The sequence below is a fragment of the Salmo salar genome, chromosome ssa20 (genome assembly GCF_905237065.1).
Source record: "Salmo salar chromosome ssa20, Ssal_v3.1, whole genome shotgun sequence".
NCBI classification, from domain to species: Eukaryota; Metazoa; Chordata; class Actinopteri; order Salmoniformes; family Salmonidae; genus Salmo; species Salmo salar.
In genome coordinates, this window is record NC_059461.1 from 35155615 (window position 1) to 35179941 (window position 24327).

The window sequence follows — 24327 nt, forward strand, 5'->3', positions numbered from 1 at the left end:
CGACCCATTTTCAATGCCCTGGAGGTTCTCACCCAAGATTTGACGGTACATGGCCCCGTCCATCATCCCTTTGATGCGGTGAAATTGTCCTGTCCCCTTAGCAGAAAAACACCCCCAAAGCATAATGTTTCCACCTCCATGTTTGACGGTGGGGATGGTGTTCTTGGGGTCATAGGCAGCATTCCTCCTCCTCCAAACACGGCGAGTTGAGTTGATGCCAAAGAGCTCCATTTTGGTCTCATCTGACCACAACACTTTCACCCAGTTGTCCTCTGAATCATTCAGATGTTCATTGGCAAACTTCAGACGGGCATGTATATGTGCTTTCTTGAGCAGGGAGACCTTGCGGGCGCTGCAGGATTTCAAGCCTTCACGTCGTAGTGTGTTACCAATTGTTTTCTTGGTGACTATGGTCCCAGCTGCCTTGAGATCATTGACAAGATCCTCCCGTGTAGTTCTGCGTTGATTCCTCATCGTTCTCATGATCATTGCAACTCCACAAGGTGAGATCTTGCATAGAGCCCCAGGCTGAGGGAGATTGACAGTTCTTTTGTGTTTCTTCCATTTGCAAATAATCGCACCAGCTGTTGTCACCTTCTCACCAAGCTACTTGGCGATGGTCTTGTAGCCCATTCCAGCCTTGTGCAGGTCTACAATCTTGTCCCTGACATCCTTGGAGAGCTCTTTGGTCTTGGCCATGGTGGAGAGTTTGGAATCTGATTTATTGCTTCTGTGGACAGGTGTCGTTACCTGTATAAAAGACACCTGGGAGCCAGAAATCTTTCTGATTGAGAGGGGGTCAAATACTTATTTCCCTCATTAAAATGCAAATCAATTTATATAACATTTTTGACATGCGTTTTTCTGGATTTTGTTGTTATTCTGTCTCTCACCGTTCAAATAAACCTACCATTAAAATTATAGACTGATCATTTCTTTGTCAGTGGACAAACGTACAAAATCAGCAGTGGATCAAATACTTTTTTCCTTCACTGTAGCTCTCTGGCAAGCAGAATAACTCTTTTCTGACAGCAATCTTTTGCCTAAATCCCTGGTTTGACCAGATAAATCTGCTGTTCAATAGCCAGTGGATGGAGGGAAGGAGGGAGTGATGGAGGCAGGACGAGGATGGGCACTTAGAGCATCCTTCCTCAGAACAGTCTGTCGTCACACGGTACAGCAGTACACACACAGTCACGAATAACACAGAAATACAATTTCATTATCTCGGCACCTTTGTGACAGTCCATCCTTGTCTGGTTGCCCACAGAGGGACAGAGATGGAGGAGAGTGTGGTGTGGATATTCTAGTGTGGGTTGCTGTCTAACACTCGATGATAGGATTCCAGAAGGCCTCTGACCTTCCCTGGTGACTGAGATTAGTTATTCTTCCAGTATCTAATTTAGACTGGAATAATATGTGTCCAAATCAGTCTGTATGAGATGCTCAGTGCTTCTAGCCTACTGGCCAAAGGAAATCTGAAGCCTTATTCTGTTCTGAACTAGTGTTTTGATAGACTCGAGTAGGGCAGAAGAGGCATTGACTTTTTAAAGTATTTTTACCTCGCTTGTTGGATCCCCCAGCACTTTCCTCAAGATATATTCTTAAAGAGGTCATGTGAGTGAGTCTGTCTACCCTCCCAGGTGGTGGTAGATGGGGTAGGGGAGGAACAACTGTCAAGGAAAACCTTGAACATAACACAGGCTCAACGCAAAATACATGAATGGACAGTCTGAATGCCATCAGTGACATCACATGGGGCTTAAATGTTTTGCATTGCAGTGCTGTCCCTAAATCCTTTCCCACAACCCTTCTCTACCTGATATAGTACTGTCTTTGTCATTGCTATTGTCTACTTGCCACTATCTACTTGATGGCGAGTGTACAAAGGGGGCTTTATCAATGACGTCTATTTCTTTTTCATGTGTGCATCTATGCCATAATGAATGTGTGTGTGTCGTGTGTTTACATTCCGACAGTGGGTTCAGAGACCCATCTCTCCCCCCCTTAATGTCAAATTAGGCTAATCTATCAGTTTATTTCAACCCTGCAGACCCAATTTACCACAACCTTTACCTCATACCACCACACTGACCACGCACACAGCCATGACATGCAGGCAACACACACACACCTCTGCTTGAATGACACATTGAAACAATTACAACACACACCATTGTCATGACGTTGCCCTCTTTGGGTACAGCGAGCACAGTTGACCCCCTCCCTCTGCACCGTCCCCCTGCACTTCTTCACCATCTCCCTCTGTCTCCTACACCCAGGCTGCTGTGGTCAGAAGGGGTCGTAAATTCCTATGAGGAGATTCTCTTCTCTTGATTGCAATTATTCCCGAATGAGTGAGCGTTCATGTGCAAAAGATTAGCATTTCAATTGTTATAATTATCAACTCTGTTGTGTCTTCTCAGCCTCCCCCACTCCCCTTTTGTCTAACAAGCTGCCATGACGGTTTAGCCCACTAGGGCACATTCCTCTATCATTTCTTGTAACGATATCTACTGTTTGTTATGCATTTCTGTGAATTACTTAGTTAGTAAATAAAGGATTTTAAGACAATTGATGTATGGATGACTCATAGTGAAGACTGGGTTCGTGCAGATAACCAACAATTTACAACGTTTGGAATGAGACTGACGTGAGGTAAATAATACGTCATTAATCAGAAGACTAATAGATCAGATATTATAATATCTGAAAGTTATATTAGGAAAATTATAACTTTGTAATCTGAATATTTTCCTTGGTGCCCTGACCTCCAAGTTAATTACAGTTACACGATTAATCAGTTTAATCGCGTACTAATAATTACAGAGAGTTATTTGATAAATATGTCTTCAGTTTTAATGATGCCAAAGACACGACACCATGCCTATGGGAAATAAACATTGAGTACACAACATTTACGGGCATGGACTCACCAGGAAAGCCAGTAAGAGGGTTAAGAGGGTTGGTGCTCAGGCTAGAAAGGAAGGTGGCTTGTGCGTAGGAGAAAACATATATAGAGTGTTCAAATCATTGACCACTACTCATGCTTGCTATTGATATTCTACCTAAATGTTTAGAGACTCACATTCACAAGTCACACTCTTATTAAAACATAAAAACGGCATATGAAACACTAACTGAAGCTGTGTTTTAAGTATTCTCTCTGTAAGATAAATTGCCTAATTTACAGCACAAAATACAGAATTCTGTCTCATAGTGATTACATGTAGTAGAATACTGTATAATGGATCTGTTAAGAGAGATGGGACGTGACTGATCATCCCATCCCCGACTGAGACAAAATGGAGCTAAGGTAGGGGCCGTACTGTGAGTGGGCTTGTTGACAGATGGAGCTGATATTCTGCACGAGGAGGAGGAGGGTCTCAAGGGACCAGAGGGACATAGGAAGAAAACAATATGAACAGAATGGATACTGGCCAGCAACAGACAGTTGGTCCGGGTACAGCTACTTCAACATATGCACCTGGCAAATCAAAGCACCTGGGATAGGGATGTTTCAAACAAGCCCTTTGAATGAGAGCCTAAGCATGGTATCCTATAGACATAGATCAGTAGCGCAGCATTCGAAGGAAATTTCTCTCAAAGTAGTACAGCTTTTCATACAAAGAAGCCATTTATCCCAACAGAAAATTAACTGATGCAGACAGCAAAGTGAATGTATGTGAATCAAAAATGTCATTTTTCAAAAGATCTAATGAGGAAAGGAAAAATCCTCTACACATTCACAGCAGTGAGTTGTTTTCAGTATCTCTCTTTCAGTACAACAAAGTTCCATTTAGAGGTTCAGCAACTTGCTGAACTGGAGAAGGGGAAAAGGAGGCCGTATGATACCTGTGTTGGCCTAGAAAGAGGTGACACCTATACCTGTAATTTTCCTGCTGAGTCACTCCCAGGCATCTCCTGTCTCTCGTGTCTCAATGGGCCTTTTGTTTCTGCCTGCTGTTGGAGCTGCTGGATATGGCTGGCCTGAGCTTGCAGGTGAAGTGCTGCAGGGTGTGTATAGGTAAGGGTTTGTGGGATGTGTGTATGTCTCACACACTAATGATGAGGTGTTTTGGATAGAGGAGGTGTAGGCTATGATTATGCAAAAGACAATATTGTTTTCTCCTGAAGATCTCAGGAAAGAAAGCCTGTCTGGCTGCTGATGGTTTTGGATCAGTGTAGAACTAGAGATGAGGTTAGCACATTGTTTACTTGGCCTGTATGTGGAGATGTTGGACATTACTGAGCATGTTCTGTCCCCTTGTGGTTAAAATGGGAATCTGGGAAATGAATGGCATTTACTTACCTGACCATTAATGTATTACATCACGGAAAACAAAGCATCTATAGTGTAAATATTTTTTCACTTTTTCAATGGTATTTTATTTTCTGTTCAGATAATAACCGTGATTACACTTTGCTGGTGCAATTTGAATTTGTGGTTCCATTTGTGACTTGCAAGTTTAGCATTTCACTGTGCTGTTTTACACCCAGTGGCAATTTTAGCATGTAAATAAATCTTGGTATGGATTTTTTTTTTATTAATGTGGGATGCATGCCAGCAAAGCCATTACACTACACAACACAACACACCACTAAACAATACAGTAATTGCACTATAACGGTGATAAACGGTGCCCACAAACTGTTAGGGCCTACATCAAGCTGTCCCAACAGCAGTCCCAACATCTTACCACTGCTACACCTGGCAATCAGCGGAGCCTTGTCTGTCAGCGAAACAGTTCATTCGGCCTCATTTACTGCCTTTTAAAAAAACATAGCTGATATGGCTGACTTGCTTAAACAAATGTGGTTTCTAATGACAATTGAGATGTACCAACTATGACATAAGGGGATGGAAACGGATAAGAGGCAATCCGTTATTATGATTAAGACATTAATGAGCGAGCTAGAACAGACGTGGTAAGTATAACTATTTGTTTAGCAATTTTGAAATGTACAGTGACAGAATTCAGAACATGGGCCTTTCTTACAGTGTTCTCCCTGTACACCAAGTCAGAACTGTAGTATACATAAATGGGGCATATAAGCGGACAATGAAAGCTCTTACAATATTCTATGATTACATTGAACAGGAAGGTGGCACGGCGGTCCTTTGTAGGCAAATTTTGTCATCAAAGTCTGGCATTCTCTGGATTTATGGTGCTTTCAAAACAACTGAGAACTCACAAAAACTAGGTTGAATCATGATGACGTCATTGATCTTCACGTCGTAGCTCTAGAAAAAGGCCGGATTTACAATTCCGAGTTTGATGACCGTTCAAAACGTATTTCCCAAACCACTCATTGTTGAATTTGCGATTTCCAAGTTGTTGTGTAATGTTTATGGCCGATGAGCACCGATACATTTTATCTTTAATTTCTATTCATTATTTCTCTTCCTATGACAAGAATTAAAAATGATTTGCCAGTAGATTGTCGACTTGATTCATGATGATCACTGCTAGCTAAGATTTTGAAAGTATGATGTTGACATGATCAGTCCAGTCAAAGCTACTGTACATATAATGTGATATGACATAATTTTATCTGTGGCCAATGACCTTGAGCATTCTTGGATGGGCACTTCTAATGTAACTCTATGGCAGCACCAAAGGGGCTAGAATTATCTAGCTCTACCCTTAGACATGGAGGTGACATAGTGTCCCCAAAAGTGACAGAACACTGAGCCAATCACGGCGCAAAGCTCCGTATTTTCTGCTGGCTTCCCCCACCACCACCACCACCGAGCTAGGCTGAAACACCTGCATTTTGGAGCTGCCTTACTCAAGAAAACAAAAAAAGAGACCATATTTGTATGCAGCTTTATTAACTTAATGATATATATTTTATTTACATTGTTTGCAAACTGATATGTGACACGTATTAATGCCAAAAACTGTAGATAACTGTCAAGACAGGCAAGCCTGCTCCACCTGCCTTGAATGATGGGTTGCCACTGTTTACACCTGCTGTATCCTGTGCATGTGACAATAAAACTTGAAACATATGTAAATATATTCCTGAATACTTTCAAAAGCGAAAGTGATTGTGAATGCATATTCAAAATTTGTTGAATGTTTACTATATGGAGTAATATAGCTATAGGGCAAGCTGTTTTCTGAGTTGAGCTTGTAATGTGCATTTGGCTACCACGGCTGTACACGAGTCCAAATGGTCTCAAATCATGATGAGACTTTTCCTCGAGTTGACAAAAATACGACTGCAAGGCTTGGTGCCTGATCAAATTACAATTATAGGCTAGACTGCGGCTGTGTACAGAGCATTACGACGCTTGTTCTGATCTACATCTACACTGGTGTTTAAAAGTGCTGATCGAACCGTAGAAAAGCTGCAGTCCCCTGACAGCTCTGGGCGCAGCAGCGCGCGTGGGTGTCCTCCATATGGGCGTGGTCGGTGTCCTGGATCATGACCAAGGCCAGCTCCAGCTGCGTGAGGAGAGAGGAGAAGACAGCGCAGCACCACCAATAACCTTCTCTAATATGCTGAATCATCACCCCAAAGCGGTCTGGGATGCTGAAAAATGTATGCTGGGCTCATTTCACAGGCTTATGTTTTCAATGAAGGCTAAACTTGGGTATAGGTGTTAGGTTAGTAAGCGACATGCACTGATTTTATGTGAGACGTGCGCATGTGGGGTCATGTAAATAGGCCTTTGTGTCTCTGTGCCTCAACCTGCCTGTACTCAGACACTGCGGTGGTCGGGCGTGAGGGGTGCATGGCTGCAGACTGCAATACAGCAATATCGTTTAGACACACTCACTCCTGACTCTTTGCCCACACTTCACATGCACCGATCCCATGCTGTCTGAACTGTTGCAACAGCAGTGCAAAACTGCAATGACATTGTTTAGTGGGATGGGATAACCTGCACATGTGACTAGTTTCAGAAAACGACATAAAAAATTGACTAGGATGTGTTAATTAGGCAAATTCTATGCCATGTTGGCCTCAATATCAGCATATAATAGTGAAGTCGTGTTTTACTTCTATCACTAATAGGATATTAGTAGGCTTACTATTGTTGTTAGTATTCTGATTTATTGGCCTCATTATTATTTACTATTTATACGTCCCCTATATAAGTCGTAGTTTGATGTGCTTTCCTTGACCATAGGTCTATCTTGTCTTATCTGTACAGCACGGATTACATTTTATTCAAGAAAAGAATGAGTTGCCAAAATACAAGGCGAGGAGCAGCATGAGTGAATTCGTGTTCCCCTGAGAATAGCTCTTTTTGCAGGAGCCTGCAGGTTTCCCTGTCTCTACTGCCGCCCTTGCGTCAAATGATGCTGGAGTTCCATCACTATAAAAGCACCTGTCTTGGCCAGACATCAATTGCGTCTCACTTTCTCTCTTCCACCCACACTCCCACACTCCAGACACACTCACACAAAAGGACTTCGCAAGCAACAAAGGTATAACCAGCATTCCACTTCTCCAACTGCAAACATGAGCTACTCCGGCGATGTCTACTCCAGCAGTTCCTATCGGAAGATCTTCGGGGATGCGCCCCGGAACTCCGGCCGCATGACCGTAGGCAGCAGCCCCTCTCGCCTGTCCAGCGGATTCCGCTCCAGCAGCGCACACCGCAACTATGGCTCCCCATCCATGCTCTCATCCTCCGGCTACCGCAAGGTGGGCGCCGGGCGCAACTTCCACTCCTCCATGTCCGACTCTATGGACCTGAACCAGTCCACGGCCGTCACCAACGAGATGAAAATCATCCGCACAAACGAGAAGGAGCAGCTCCAGGGCTTGAACGACCGCTTCGTCTCCTTCATCGAGAAGGTCCACAACTTGGAACAGCAGAACAAGGTGCTGGAAGCCGAGGTGACCATGCTGCGCCAGCGCCACACCGAGCCCTCCCGACTGCACGACCTGTACGAGCAAGAGATCCGCGAGCTGAGGGCGCGCGTCGAGGAACTGACGCACGAGAAGAGCCAGATGCACCTGGACTGCGTGCAGATGAACGAGACGCTGGACCGCGTTAAGCAGAAGCTGGACGAGGAGACAAGGCTCCGCGAGGAGGCGGAGGGCACCCTGATAAGCTACCGCAAGGACGTGGATGATGCCACGATGTCCCGGCTCGAGCTGGAGAAGAAAGTCGAGTCGCTGCTGGATGAGATCGCCTTCCTCAGGAAAGTGCACGAGGAGGAGCTGCAGGAGCTGCAGGCTTCCCTGCAAGCCACACAGGTGCAGACATTACATCACCCCTCATGACCCCCATCAGATGTCACCCACATCTCCCCATCTCCGCACATATCACACCAAATATACACCAAGGGAAAAGTTACGCTATGTAGCCTATGAATTGCTGATAACTTTTATGTGACATGGTGATAGCCAGTGCCAAATACCTAATAATGTTCATAGCGTGTTATCATATGGCTATCTAATCATTCACACTGTGGATCCACATTAACTGAGTCAAATAAGGCTGCATTTACACTGGCAACCCAATTCTGACAATTGTTTCTCTAATTGGCCTTTTGAACAATCAGATCAGCTCTGAAAAAGCTCTGATGTGAAAATATCTGATGTGATTGGTCAAAAGACCAATTACTGGAAAAAAAATATCAGAATTGGGCTGCCTGTGTAAACGCAGCCTTTGTTCAGTCACAGCACATGCTCTGTCCTTGGTGCTGAAGCCAGTGAACATTGCGCACTGCGATTAGTGGCAGTAAAATGTACGGCACTGCGGTTCCGTGTCAAACAGCACCATGCAGTACTCAATTCCCTGTCTGCCAAGTAATCTGCAGTGCCCAGCACTGACATAGGACACTAACTATTGAAACTATGAGGGAAGTTTTGTAACTATAAAATATTATTGAAATGGTTTAAATGGCTACTGAAAATTGAGTCTGCATAGTGAGAAAGTGATATGCAGTGTCAAGCGCCAGAGAGAGTGTGCTAAAAAAAGAGAGAGGGAAAGGGAGAGAGATCGAGAGGGGGAGGGAGAGAAAGGGGAGGGAGAGAGAGGGGAGGGAGAGAGAGGGGAGCATTGGGGTTGATAGCAGTGCTGGCGCTGCCACTGATGATGCAGAGAAATAGTAGCGCAATATCTAGGTGTGGTCGTCCCATCATGCAGGGGGATACGGGATAGGACAGGGTCAATTCAGAACATCAGAAAACTCAATACAGATAGATCAGCATGTCCTTGTTGCATTTTACCTAGACAATCTCATGATGATCAACTATCACACTTTGTCAATTCATTTGACAGGATTGGGAAAAATTACTTTTTTTCCTATAGGTTACTACTGCCACATAGCACCTATGTTGTCAACATGGTATTGATTCATGTTGTCCCAAACAAGATTAGTTGGAATAATATAATCATTAATCAAGGTCACAATTAAACAGCATTATTGTAGCTTTATACAGTGTCCCAGAAGCCAGTGGCATTTTGGATGCATCATTGGATGAGTTGATAGTACTCTAAAGACTTAAAACAAAACAAAAAAGTATGATGTACAATTTCATGTCAATCAATGCAGCATAGAATCTTCATCATTGGAAAGAGCATTAATCGTTTGTTTCCTGAATGGGGCTTTTCTTTTGCCATGCAGGACATACAGTATAATTGCCATGTAAGTGATAAGCGATTGACAGCACCACCCATAGTGGTGCACAGAGCCCTGACTTAGTGCTCAATACATCAGCCCTCGCCATTCTACTTCACTGGATAGATATTCAATTCAAATGTATTCAAATCAAATTTTATTTGTCACATGCGCTGAATACAACAGGTGTAGATTTTACTGTGAAATGCTTCCTTACGAGCCATTTCCCAGCAATACAGAGTTAAAAAGGAAGAAAAGATTAGCAAGTAAAAATTAAATAAAAAAGGAAATAGTGACACAATAAAATAACAGTAACAAGGCTATATACAAGGAGAGTACTGGTACCAAGTCAATGTGCAGTGGTACAAGGTAGGTGAGTTAATTGAGGTAATATGTACAGGTAGGTAGGTAGGTAGGTAGGTAGGTAGGTAGGTAGGTAAGGGTAAAAGTGACTGTAAAAGTCACATTAGCCCAAGGCTCATAGCTCCCAGGTGTCTACTGCAAGCACATAATGGTCTGTGTTGTTTGACAAAGATTTCACATTTTCAATAGTGATTATCAAAACTTTTACCTATATTTTGGTTAAAGAACAACAATTTATTTTAGAAAAACTGGATGTTGCAACAATTTTGTTTTTGATTTCTTATGATATTTCACATTTACATTTGGATTTTTGTGAAAATAATAATATAATAACGAATAATAAAGCAAACATTCTCATATTCATATCTCCACTACAACTTAGAGATTTATCTATTTAGCCAGTGAAGCATTCGTTTCCCCCGTGCTAACACCTGGTAATCATTCCCAACCCTTTAACTTACCCCTCTGTGTCTACCTGGTCCCAGGTGTCAGTGGAGATGGACATGAGGGAGGGTAAACCCGACCTGGCCGTGGCCCTGAAGGACATCCGTGCCCAGTACGAGGTCCTGTCAGCCAAGAACCAGAACCAGGCGGAGGAGTGGTACCGCTCCAAGTTTGCCAGTGTGAATGAGGCGGCCGCCCGCAACCAGGATCAGGTTAAGCATAGCAGGGAGGAGCTAAATGAGTACCGCAGGCAGGTGCAGGCCCGTACCCTGGAGATCGAGGCCCTCAGAGGCCACAATGAGGCCCTGGAGAGGCAGATGGCTGAGATGGAAGACCGCCACAGCAACGAGATGGGAGAGATGCAGGTACGTGGAGTAGGACAGGGTGACTATTTTTGTATACCACAGTAATTGCTACAGTACAGGCTTTACCCTGTGGATTCTATAGAATGATGTCCTCCTAAGTAACAGGTGCATATCACAGATGGTATGTGTGATGGAATTGTAATTGCACTGTAGCACAACACATGTAAAAAGGTATTAGGTCATGCACATTGTGAGGTAGAATAGTGAGGTCTTTATCAGTAGTATTACATCCTGATGTTAATCTGCCTGCAGGAGACCATCCAGCAGCTTGAGTCTGCCCTCCGCAGCACCAAGGGTGAGATGTCCCGTCATTTGCGTGAGTACCAGGACCTGTTGAACGTCAAAATGGCCCTGGATATTGAGATCGCTGCTTACAGGTCAGTCATCCCTTGATCTGAGTCTAAGAGTTATGTCTGATAATGTTAAATCAGCAGCATATCATTGATCCAAACCACAGTGCCTTTCCTGTATACTAAACACCTTTTTCACATTTGAATTCCAAGTCAGCAGAGTGACTGACAACATTCACATGACTGCTTTGACAATTATGAATGGTCGGAGTTTGGTACATTTGTAAACTGACTTCCTCTTTCTCTGATTTAGTCAGTAGTTCAGTCAGCTCAGCAGTCAGCACAATGTTGATGCACCACAGTGTGTCTTGGAAAGATTTATGAACATCTTTTCCTCCCTTTAAGAAAATGTGAATACTTAGTCAGCACACCAGTGGAATTTGACACACGTGTAAACTGACTCTCTCTTCCTCAACCTCTCTATGTCTCCACCTTCATCCCCTCTTCAGGAAGCTGCTGGAAGGTGAAGAGTGCCGTCTGAGTACAGTGGGCGGAAATATCCTGCAATCAGGCTACTCTGGCTTCTCCTATTCGTCTGGCCGCTCTTACGCCCTGGGTTCCTCCGCCCCCTACAGGATGAGAGGAGCCAAGCCTGAGGAACCAGAGGAGGAGGAGGATGAGGAAGAGAAGGAGGAAGAGGAGAATGAGGAGGAAGGAGAGGAAGGAGAGGAGGGAGATGAGAATGCAGAGGAGAATGGAAACGGTGATGAGGAGGAAGAGGAGGAAGAGGAGGAGGAAGATCAGAAGAAGAAAGATGAGAAGAATGGCAAGGATGAGAAGGATGAGAAGAAGGGAGAGAAGGGAAGTGCTCCCAGCAAGAGCACCAAGAGCTAAACTGCTTGTGTCATCAATCATCAATGCCTTTCGCACTACTACAGTCCACTCATTCACTCATATGGATCTTATCCCTTCCCCGTCACCTCATCTGTTTCACAAGGACACACACACACACACACACACACACACACACACACACACACACACACACACACACACACACACACACACGAACACACACACTTACTTACTTACCGTACTCACGCCAGATGCCTCACACACACATACCTTCTCCTCTGTATCTCTGGGCCTCAACAATCAGCTGTGTGGTGGAAAACAGAAAGACACATCCCAGAGAGGAACATACTGTTGGTGTATTACCCTGACAGAAGATAAACCTGTAGCTACATATCCTAAATAGGGCGCTCGGGATCCTATGTCACGGTTTTACACCATAGATAATGGTTATCACAAAACAGAGAGCAGAGAGAAGGTGCTCAACATTACAGTAGTAAGCCTGTCAGTCAGTCAGTCAGTAAGAGAATGCCTTAAAGCAAGTATGATGTCATATTAAGAGGTCAGGAATAATATTGCCCAGTAACGTCTTGTCTTTATGTGCCATTAATGATATGAAATGTGTTGAAGAGCAGTTGTAATCTTGAAAGTAGTAATAGGATCCTGGTAGTAGCACACAGACTACTATATGCACAGAGGTCTGGAGCATACAACTTTATCAACTTTTACCAGTCCAACTTTTAAGGTGCTTTTTGATTTCGACAAAGAAAAGTTGGAAATGTCTAGGGAAATTCATTGTAGAAATTGCTTTGTAAACCTTTTCATGAATGTTAGTGTATAATATTGGGGACACAGATATCCAAATCATTCCCGTAGGTGCAATAATGTATTTTGAGCTGCAGACACAAACTGGCACACTGAATGCTCCTCACTCCTCTTTTTTTCATTCACATGTGAAATATATAGAATGTTCAGTCCATTGACCCACTTTCTTTTCATCGCTAGAAAACTAAACATTTCACCATTCACCTTCCCCCCCTCTCTCTGTCACTGCGACGGTCAGAGCTCGGCGAAATGACAACATCATAACTTTTATTTGGGAGGTTTCTATTTTCAAAGGTAGGCGATAAGTGCATTGTGCAGTGATTCTTCTGTTTTCAGAAGGGCACCTTTCAGGAATGAAAAATGTAGAGTTTTAAAATGATACTATTTATCACATTATACCCTTATATTTGATGTAGAAATACCCCCTCTTGATTGATTCATTTGTCACTGAATGGATATGCCCTGCCTTGCCCTGCCCTCCAAGTAAGATAACTCACTCCAAACCTGAGGTAAATGTCTTTCCTAGGCCCTTCCTTTCCCACAGAGTCTTGTTTGTTTAATATCTTCAGTCTTTTAGTGTTCTGTACCCTGTGATGTTCTGGGTGGTGGGTTGTTTGAGTGGGGGAGCGTGTGTTGGTTGCATCCCAAATGGCACCCTATTCCCTATATTGTGCACTACTTTTGATCATGGCCCATACGGCGCTGGCCAAAAGTAATGCATTACATAGGGGATAGGATGCCATTTGAGACACAGCCTGTGGGTCCTTTTAGCAGTGTGCTCTGTTCCAGACAGTGAAGAGGCCTGTGGCTGCTCTAACAGGACAGCTGGGAGTGACAGTGAGTGACAGACAGCCCTCCACTCTGACTGCAGGACCAGTTGGCAGCCGGTCAAGACGCCACTGGGGTCATGATTGGTCACATGGTGCGGCACCACAGATAAGGGCTATTATCACAATATACCCCCCTACCACCACCACTGCAGTCTGAGATGGACAGCAACAGTATGTATACCCCAGGCAGACATGTCCTAGCTGCAGGAGAGGGACCATAATAGCATATTGTAAGTTAGCTCTGATATGACTGGTGCCAAGCTATCCATATCAGGACTATCTGTGGGTCAGGGTACAGTGACTGTGTGGGTAGATATGTAAGGCTTAAAGAATAGGTGTAAATGTTAAAGACAGAAACATGTATGATGTACAGCGAGAAAATGAATAGTGTTGCAGGAAGTGTGTTCAGGGAAAGAATAATAAATGGAAAAATACAAATGGATGGAGAGCACAGGGAATTTTTTGTAAGAATTCGGCCAATGTACTCTAGAATCCTATACAGCAGTAAAATTACCTGTCCTCTCCAACATTTTTGTAAACTTACAGTGGGCAAATGTATAGCTTGACAGAATGTTAAATGTTATTTTTTGAGACTGCCGCACACTGTGGAAGGCCTTCCTTAACTGTTCTAGATTTCACTCTTTTTTCCTTTCCTTGAGAAATGAATCAATCGACAAGCATTGATTGCATGGCCTGATTCTTGGAGCATTAAAACTGGGCATGGGATAGATTTCGCTTGTTGAGTGTAAAAAAAAGAAATTGCCTTAACCATGATCAAAACAATAAAAATCGTTTTCACTTGCATTTCACATGTTTCCGAGGTGGTTCAGGAGCGTTGAGCGTTCATTCTGCTATACTACTGTGACTGTATGTGCTGCTATCTCATGCAGTGGTATTCCTCCCAAAGCCAAATAAAGCCATTTATTAACCAAACACTTACAACCATCGGCAGTGTCTTCAATAATATCATATCATCAAAACCATTCGACATAAGCTACATTTTAGGACTGGGCGCAGGTTCAGAGCGAGAATGACAAACCAAAAAACAATGCTATAATATTTGAAGCATTTTGCATTGAAAATGCATACAGTACACAATACAAATGTTAAAGCTAGAATACTTCATTGGAACACTAAAAGTGATCACCCGCCTCAGTTTTAGTAAAAATGTAGAGGGATGGGCCTGGAGAAATATAATCACTTTCAAATTCATAGACCGAGCTAAGGACTGACCATCATGATATCAACATTATAGTTTCAACCATGTTTTGTGGTTATATAGTGTGTGTTTTCGTTTACTTTGATTACAAACATTGGAATAAAATAAGTTTATATTTTGGGGTCTGATGGGTACGACAGTGGAACTACAATGCTCATGAGTTATTTATAAGTTATATTCTTCAACAATCATTCATTTAAAAGTTTTAAAAAATGGATGCAGCAACTAAGGTTTCTAGATTTAAATAGAAAAACAAACCGTGATATCAAATCATTACTACAGTAATGGACATGGTCAAAAAGATAAATAATAGTCCACAAAGGGAACAAATGAATAAATGGACTGTATTCAAACTGCCTGCCCATCATACTATGTTGAACCATTAGCATGACATAGAAGATATTGTCAGTCATGCCACTACCAACTAATGCCATTCTTCAATAACTCACCGACCTGAGAGGAATAGGCAAACCTATAATAAACCATAAATGATCATATATTTGATATGACATAACAATTTGGGTTAGCCAACCGGCAACGACTTTACCACATAATAACACATCAAAGATATGTCCTATCACTCACTGACAGGTTATGATCATGTGAAGTAGACATTATGCTTTACTTTAGTGCAGTTAGTTGGAGGAAAGTTTTTACGAACTGCTCCACCAGACTGAAAGTGATGTATGAAGTCAGTTAGGCCTCTAGATGAGTTGGAGGGTTGCGTCCCAAATTACACCCTATTCCCTATTTAGTACACTCATTTTGACCAGGGCCCACATGGAATAGTGTGACATTTGGATTGCAAGCTATATCTCCCCATATCAGCTCCCTCTCTCTCCTGCCTGCTTCAAAGGTAAAGGATGAGAGAAGGAGAAGGTAAGATGGATGACAGTAGCAGAGTGGCCACCAGCACTGCTGTCAGAAACACCTTATCTTAGAGTGGGGATCTTTACTATCTGCACAGCCACTCCGTAATACTGTGTAGACAAAATGGTATCAGCGCATTGACAAAAGGTCATCATCAGCACTAAGGACAAATCAATGAAACACAGAAAACAAGACAAAGCCTGCAAGAGGATATGTAAGACCTTGGTATCATATGAACCTCTACACTTTAAGATTATGGGAAGGCACTGGCAGCGACAGTCAAAATTTACTTCAAAACTTCTCTGTGTGTGTGTGTGTGTGTGTGCATACAGTACATGTGTGGCCATTTGAACCTCAACCTTTGTGTCGGTATGCAAGCCAAGGCACAGAATGACTGATTCACTGTCGTCTGTGTACCATGGAGAGAGTTATGGGTTGGCAGGGCCAGTGGGGTGAATGAGAAAAGTCCAGGGATGTATCACTCTGCAGGAGGATTGCAATAGAAGAAGACACACACACACACACACACAGCACAGTATCTAGACAGATTTATTGAAAATAGAGGAATGTGATCAATCCCTTTTTTGTGGTGTGTGGATGTGCCGTGGTGGAGCCGTCCTTCATTTGTTTGGTGGCCTTGCGGTTCGGCACAATGCGGGGAGATATGCCGTCAGCAGATTTGTTGTTCTAGAGATGCAGACATAACTGAACTGCATCTTTTTCTCAGTGCACTCCCGAGACCTGCTGCGATAAGGTCGTAAATCTTGGCCACAGCAATCAGCAACCACCTCCCTCTATCCATGTTGACGGCCCAATAATTACATTTCCACTAGATACTGAATTAGAAGATGGTTACTGCCAGGTAGACAGTTCTCTGACCTTGCCCTTTATCTCCAGTACGGTCAACTGAGACTTTGGGAAGGGGTCAGTAACCTAATTATATAACATAGCCTACTATTACTGTTATGTATGTCTACATTACATTAAGATAATGAGTTTACCCAGACATCTTGCTAATCAGAGAAAAGATTCCTTTGTGATAAGGTTAAGTATTACATAATTCATTAGCACATGTGGCAGAGGAAGCTGATTGTATCTAGGCGAAGTTACCAAGTTATCACAGTCTTTCAGTCTGGGCCTCACGGCAGTTTTATCCGATGATCAGTGCTGTGTTTTGGCTTCTCAAAAGGGTCCAAGGGATTTATTCAGTTGTCAATAGCAACATATTGCTGATTGAGAAAAAAAGGAAATGATCAAATTGAGGGTACAATTACTCTATTATTTGTGTCATTGATACTATCTCTCCCTATCTCTTCCCTTTCTCTAAATCTGTCTCATCCTGCCCTTTCTGTACAAGAAGAGTTTTCATTCAACCACCATTCAGCAGCTCCCCTTTCACACTCTCTCGCTCCCTCTGTCTCTCTCTCTCTCTCTCTCTCTGGCTTTCTCTCTCTTTCACCTCCCTCTCTCTCTTTCCATTTCTCTGGCATCCTTTCTCCACCGCTATAAATAGACTTCTGCATTGCAGATGTCCCAGAGCCCAGAGGAGCCCCAGCCAAATTCTGCCACTCTGACATACAGTACAGCAAGATACCACACCACCGAGCGGGGCAGGGGGGCACCCTGCCTCATGCATACGCAATATAGCATGACTGTGCAAAGTCGGGTGCCGGAACCGGGTGAAGTACCGCCACATACCACAGATCACAGACACAACACTACAGTACAAGCATAACATGTAACTATGTGAAAATTGTTATTAGATTGTTTACTGTATTATTTTTTTTAAACACAAAGCAAACAGTTACCATATTTAGGAAAAAATTATTCAACAGTTATGAACCGAGAAATGTATGGATCTTTATAACTCTCTCCCTAATATATAATGTCTTAGATACATTTATCCAATAACAAGATACAGTATGTGCAGCACCCTCAAAATGGATCTGATACTGTCAGGGAATGTGGAATCACAATGATCGTAAAGTAGACAGAGAATGGATATGTAGCTTATAGATCCACCTCGAGGGAGTGATTGATGGAAGAAAAGTGCCGCATGCATTAATTGCCATAGATTGATTTATCTCTTCCAGCACTACAGGGGTTTTTCATGAGTCATACATCTATGTGCTGTGCTCCAGCATGGGCTACTGTGGTGAGAGGGCTCTCAATGGATTTATGCAAGAATCAAAGGAAGTAATTCAAAGAACTGATAAAGAATTAAAAAAACATCACTTCACAGTAGGCCTATTTAACATGAGCACTGATGTTTTTATAGAAATTGTAGTTCATTCGTAGCCTACTTTACAATTTTTAAACCACTATTGATGACCCTTTAGTACTCTCTTATGAAAAATGTCATATTGAGAGGAGAAAAGAGGGGAAACGCCCTGAGAAGCATAAAAACGTGGCTTTTGTGTTTTGTCTGCAATGCTGCCTTCCCTTCACTCCGACTCTGCAGCAGGCCATTAAGTAGTTATACTTCTCCATACCCCTGTCACGCCACTGGAATGAACCACATCTCTGTGCTGCTGGGGAGAGAGAGGCACACACACACGAATGCACGTATGCTGCTACACACACATGCACCCATGCTGCACAAAGCATCTCAAACAGTCCTCATTCAATACATTTGTCAGCCTTTGCTGCCACTTGGTGTCAAAACTGTCAATTGCAAAACAAAAACATTTCAACTTCACATTCGTTTTAGCCCACTTCAAGTCCCAGAAGGGTGAGATATCAGCAAGCCAACTGCATCGTCTGGCATCGATCATCTAACGCACCCGTCTCCGCCAAGAGAGGGCACACTCCGTTGTGAAGGGACTCTCTGAAGCTGGCTTCTTACCATCATCAATTTATTTGTTTTGTTATTCTACCTACAGTTGAAGTCGGAAGTTTTATTCCGCTTAGGTTGGAGTCATTAAAACTCGTTTTTCAACCACTCCACAAATTTTTTGTTAACAAACTATAGTTTTGGCAAATCGGTTAGGGTATCTACTTTGTGCATGACACAAGTCATTTTTCCAACAATTGTTTACAGACAGATTATTTCACTTATAATTCAATGTATCACAATTCCAGTGGGTCAGAAGTTTACATACACTAAGTTGACTGTGCCTTAAAACAGCTTGGAAAATTCCAGAATATTATGTCATGGCTTTAGAAGCTTCTGATAGGCTAATTGACATAATTTGAGTCAACTGGATGTGTACCTTTGGATGTATTTCAAGGCCTACCTTCAAACTCAGTGCCTCTTTGCTTGACATCATGGGAAAATCAAAAGAAATCAGCCAAGACCTCAGAAAAAAAAATGGTAGACCTCCAAAAGTCTGGTTCATCCTTGGGAGCAATTTCCAAACGCCTGAAGGTACCACATTCATCTGTACAAACAATAGTATGCAAGTATAAACACCATGGGACCACGTAGCCATCATACTGCTCAGGAAGGAGACGCGTTCTGTCTCCTAGAGATGAACGTACTTTGGTGCAAAAAGTGCAAATCAATCCCAGAACAACAGCAAAGGACCTTGTGAAGATGCTGGAGGAAACAGGTACAAAAGTATCTATATCCACAGTAAGTCCTATATTGACATAGCCTGAAAGGCTGCTCAGCAAGGAAGAAGCCACTGCTCCAAAACTGCCATACTACGGTTTGCAACTGCACATGGGGACAAAGATCGTACTTTTTGGAGAAATGTCATCTGATCTGATGAAACAAAAATAGAACTGTTTGGCTATAATGACCATCGTTATGTTTGGAGGAAAAGGGGGAGGCTTGCAAGCCGAAGACCACCATCCCAACCATGAAGCACGGGGTGGCAGCATCATGTTGTGGGGGTGCTTTGCTGCAGGAGAGACTGGTCCACTTCACAAAATAGATGGCATTATGAGGGATGAAAATTATGTGTATATATTGAAGCAACATCTCAAGACATCAGACTGGAAGTTAAAGCTTGGTCGCAAATTGGTTTTACAAATGGACAATGATCCCAAGCATACTTCCAAAGTTGTGGCAAAATGGCTTAAGGACAGCAAAGTCAAGGTATTGGAGTGGCCATCACAAAGCCCTGACCTCAATCCTATAGAAAATGTGTTGGCAGAACTGAAAAAGCGTGTGCGAGCAAGGAGGCCTACAAACCTGACTCAGTTACACCAGCTCTGTCAGGAGGAATGGGCCAAAATCCACCCAACTTACTGTGGGAAGCTTGTGGAAGGCTACACTAAATGTTTGACCCAAGTTAAACCATTTCAAGGCAATGCTACCAAATACTAACTGAGTGCATGTAAACTTCTGACCGACTCTAACGAATTTATCCTCTGCAGTAGAGGTAACTCTGCGTCTTCCTTTCCTGTGGTGGTCCTCATGAGAGCCAGTTTCATCATAGCGCCTGATGGTTTTTGCGACTGCACTTGAAGAAACTTAAAAAATTCTTGAAATGTTCAATATTGACTGACCTTCATATCTTAAAGTAATGATGGACTGTCATTTCTTTTTGCTTATTTGAGCTGTTCTTGCCATAATATGGACATGGTATTTTACCAAATAGGGCTATCTTCTGTACACCACCCCTACCTTGTCACAACACAACTGATTGGCTAAAACACATTAAGGAAAGAAATTCCACAAATTAACTTTTAACAAGGCACACCTGTTAATTGAAATGCATTCCAGGTGACTACCTCATGACGCTGGTTGAGAGAATGCCAAGCGTGTGCAAAGCTGTCATCAAGGCAAAGGGTGGCTACTTTGAAGAATCTCAAATATAAAATATATTTTGATTTAACACTTTTTTGGTTACTACATGATTCCATATGTGTTATCTCATAGAACAATGTAGAAAATAGTTAAATTAAGAAAAACCCTTAAATGAGTAGGTGTCCAAACTTTGACTGATCATATATGATCAGTCAAAGTTTGGACATCTACTCATTCAAGGGTTTTTCTTTATATATATATATATTTACATTTACATTTAAGTCATTTAGCAGACGCTCTTATCCAGAGCGACTTACAAATTGGTGCATTCACCTTATAATATCCAGTGGAACAACCACTTTACAATAGTGCATCTAAATCTTTTAAGGGGGGGTTAGAAGGATTACTTTATCCTATCCCTGGTATTCCTTAAAGAGGTGGGGTTTCAGGTGTCTCCGGAAGGTGGTGATTGACTCCGCTGTCCTGGCGTCGTGAGGGAGCTTGTTCCACCATTGGGGTGCCAGAGCAGCGAACAGTTTTGACTGGGCTGAGCGGGAACTGTGCTTCCTCAGAGGTAGGGAGGCGAGCAGGCCAGAGGTGGATGAACGCAGTGCCCTTGTTTGGGTGTAGGGCCTGATCAGAGCCTGAAAGTACGGAGGTGCCGTTCCCCTCACAGCTCCGTAGGCAAGCACCATGGTCTTGTAGCGGATACGAGCTTCGACTGGAAGCCAGTGGAGAGAGCGGAGGAGCGGGGTGACGTGAGAGAACTTGGGAAGGTTGAACACCAGACGGGCTGCGGCGTTCTGGATGAGTTGTAGGGGTTTAATGGCACAGGCAGGGAGCCCAGCCAACAACGAGTTGCAGTAATCCAGACGGGAGATGACAAGTGCCTGGATTAGGACCTGCGCCGCTTCCTGTGTGAGGCAGGGTCGTACTCTGCGAATGTTGTAGAGCATGAACCTACAGGATCGGGTCACCGCCTTGATGTTAGTGGAGAACGACAGGGTGTTGTCCAGGGTCACGCCGAGGCTCTTAGCACTCTGGGAGGAGGACACAAGGGAGTTGTCAACCGTGATGGCGAGATCATGGAACGGGCAGTCCTTCCCCGGGAGGAAGAGCAGCTCCGTCTTGCCGAGGGTTCAGCTTGAGGTGGTGATCCGTCATCCACACTGATATGTCTGCCAGACATGCAGAGATGCGATTCGCCACCTGGTTGTCAGAAGGGGGAAAGGAGAAGATTAATTGTGTGTCATCTGCATAGCAATGATATGAGAGACCATGTGAGGATATGACAGAGCCAAGTGACTTGGTGTATAGCGAGAATAGGAGTGGGCCTAGAACAGAGCCCTGGGGGACACCAGTGGTGAGAGCACGTGGTGCGGAGACAGATTCTCGCCACGCCACCTGGTAGGAGCGACCTGTCAGGTAGGACGCAATCCAAGCGTGGGCCGCACCGGAGATGCCCAGCTCGGAGAGGGTGGAGAGGAGGATCTGATGGTTCACGGTATCAAAGGCAGCAGATAGGTCTAGAAGGATGAGAGCAGAGGAGAGAGAGTTAGCTTTAGCAGTGCGGAGAGCCTCCGTGACACAGAGAAGAGCAGTCTCAGTTGAATGCCCAGTCTTGAAACCTGACTGATTAGGATCAAGAAGGTCATTCTGAGAGAGATAGCAAGAGAGCTGGCCAAGGACGGCACGTTCAAGAGTTTTGGAGAGAAAGGAGAGAAGGGATACTGGTCTGTAGTTGTTGACATCGGAGGGATCGAGTGTAGGTTTTTTTCAGAAGGGGTGCAACTCTCGCTCTCTTGAAGACGAAAGGGACGTAGCCAGCGGTCAAGGATGAGTTGATGAGCGAGGTGAGGTAGGGGAGAAGGTCTCCGGAAATGGTCTGGAGAAGAGAGGAGGGGATAGGGTCAAGTGGGCAGGTTGTTGGGCGGCCGGCCGTCACAAGACGCGAGATTTCATCTGGAGAGAGAGGGGAGAAAGAGGTCAAAGCACAGGGTAGGGCAGTGTGAGCAGGACCAGCGGTGTCGTTTGACTTAGCAAACGAGGATCGGATGTCGTCAACCTTCTTTTCAAAATGGTTGACGAAGTCATCCGCAGAGAGGGAGGAGGGGGAGGAGGATTCAGGAGGGAGGAGAAGGTAGCAAAGAGCTTCCTAGGGTTAGAGGCAGATGCTTGGAGTTTAGAGTGGTAGAAAGTGGCTTTAGCAGCAGAGACAGAAGAGGAAAATGTAGAGAGGAGGGAGTGAAAGGATGCCAGGTCCGCAGGGAGGCGAGTTTCCCTCCATTTCCGCTCGGCTGCCCGGAGCCCTGTTCTGTGAGCTCGCAGTGAGTCGTCGAGCCACGGAGCAGGAGGGGAGGACCGAGCCGGCCTGGAGGATAGGGGACAGAGGAAATCAAAGGATGCAGAGAGGGAGGAGAGGAGGGTTGAGGAGGCAGAATCAGGAGATAGTTGGAGAAGGTTTGAGCAGAGGGAAGAGATGATAGGATGGAAGAGGAGAGAGTAGCGGGAGAGAGAGAGCGAAGGTTGGGACGGCGCAATACCATCCGAGTAGGGGCAGAGTGAGAAGTGTTGGATGAGAGCGAGAGGGAAAAGGATACAAGGTAGTGGTCGGAGACTTGGAGGGGAGTTGCAATCAGATTAGTGGAAGAACAGCATCTAGTAAAGATGAGGTCAAGCGTATTACCTGCCTTGTGAGTAGGGGGGGAAGGTGAGAGGGTGAGGTCGAAAGAGGAGAGGAGTGGAAAGAAGGAGGCAGAGAGGAATGAGTCAAAGGTAGACGTGGGGAGGTTAAAGTCACCCAGAACTGTGAGAGGTGAGCCATCCTCAGGAAAGTAACTTATCAAGGCGTCAAGCTCATTGATGAATGATAAGGATGTTAAGCTTGAAAGGGCTGGTAACTGTGACAGCATGGAATTCAAATGAGGAGATAGACAGATGGGTCAGGGGAGAAAGAGAGAATGTCCACTTGGGAGAGATGAGGATTCCAGTGCCACCACCCCGCTGGCTCGATGCTCTAGGGGTATGCGAGAACACGTAGTCAGACGAGGAGAGAGCAGTAGGAGTAGCAGTGTTATCTGTGGTAATCCATGTTTCCGTCAGCGCCAGGAAGTCTAGGGACTGGAGGGTAGCATAGGCTGAAATGAACTAAGCCTTGTTGGCCGCAGACCGGCAGTTCCAGAGGCTGCCGGAGACCTGGAACTCCACGTGGGTCGTGCGCGCTGGGACCACCAGGTTAGAGTGGCAGCGGCCACGCGGTGTGGAGCGTTTGTATGGCCTGTGCAGAGGGGAGAGAACAGGGATAGACAGACACATAGTAGACAAGCTACAGAAGAGGCTACGCTAATGCAAAGGAGATTGGAATGACAAGTGGACTACACGTCTCGAATGTTCAGAAAGTTAAGCTTACGTTGCAAAAATCTTATTGACTAAAATGATACAGTACTGCTGGCTGGTGGAGTAGGCTAGCTAGCAGTGGCTGCGTTGTTGACTTTGAACGTGTAGCTGGCTAGGTAACCTCGATAGTTTCAGTACTACACCTTGTCATGATACAAAGCAATATATATATATATATATATATATATATATAATTGTATATGAAATCCACAACCAGCAGTTACCACTATGGAACGCATTAACTTTTGATATGTCTAGACTAGAGAAAGTTGATTTTCAAGAGTGTTTGGTAGCCATTGCAAGCCAACGTTACAAAACGTTGCGATACAGAATGCAATTCAGACCATTAGTAACGTCGCGATTCAACACCGAGCGTCGTCACTAGTTACAACAGCCACAAAGTCATAACCCCCGCCCATTTCTCAAAATAAAATAAAAGTGTATTGGTCAAATACGCATATTTAGCATATTTTATTGCGGGTGTAGCGAAATGCCTATGTCCCTAGCTAGGGACATAGGCATTATCCAACAAGTCACAGAAATATAAAAGTCAAATAATGTCGGAGTGGCATTTTCTAAAATAC

At 44.0% G+C, this 24327-nt stretch overlaps 1 protein-coding gene across 1 annotated transcript; it reads left to right on the top strand.

The window, feature by feature from the left end:
* The first annotated feature begins 7336 nt into the window (after positions 1-7336).
* Positions 7337-14495, top strand: neff1 (neuronal intermediate filament family member 1). Its single transcript, XM_014161646.2, has 4 exons — positions 7337-8223; positions 10442-10765; positions 11018-11142; positions 11565-14495. The coding sequence occupies exons 1-4, from the start codon at positions 7480-7482 to the stop codon at positions 11947-11949; spliced, it is 1578 nt and encodes a 525-aa protein (XP_014017121.1). The 5' UTR covers positions 7337-7479; the 3' UTR covers positions 11950-14495.
* Positions 14496-24327: the final 9832 nt, after the last annotated feature.

What these genes read in the sequence shown, in the direction of transcription:
- neff1 (XM_014161646.2), top strand. Translation starts at nt 7,480, where the DNA reads ATGAGCTACTCCGGCGATGTCTACTCCAGCAGTTCCTATCGGAAGATC. An exon ending in CTTCCCTGCAAGCCACACAG is followed by an intron (nt 8,224 to 10,441) that starts GTGCAGACATTA and finishes ACCTGGTCCCAG; the next exon opens with GTGTCAGTGGAGATGGACAT. An exon ending in ATTGAGATCGCTGCTTACAG is followed by an intron (nt 11,143 to 11,564) that starts GTCAGTCATCCC and finishes TCCCCTCTTCAG; the next exon opens with GAAGCTGCTGGAAGGTGAAG.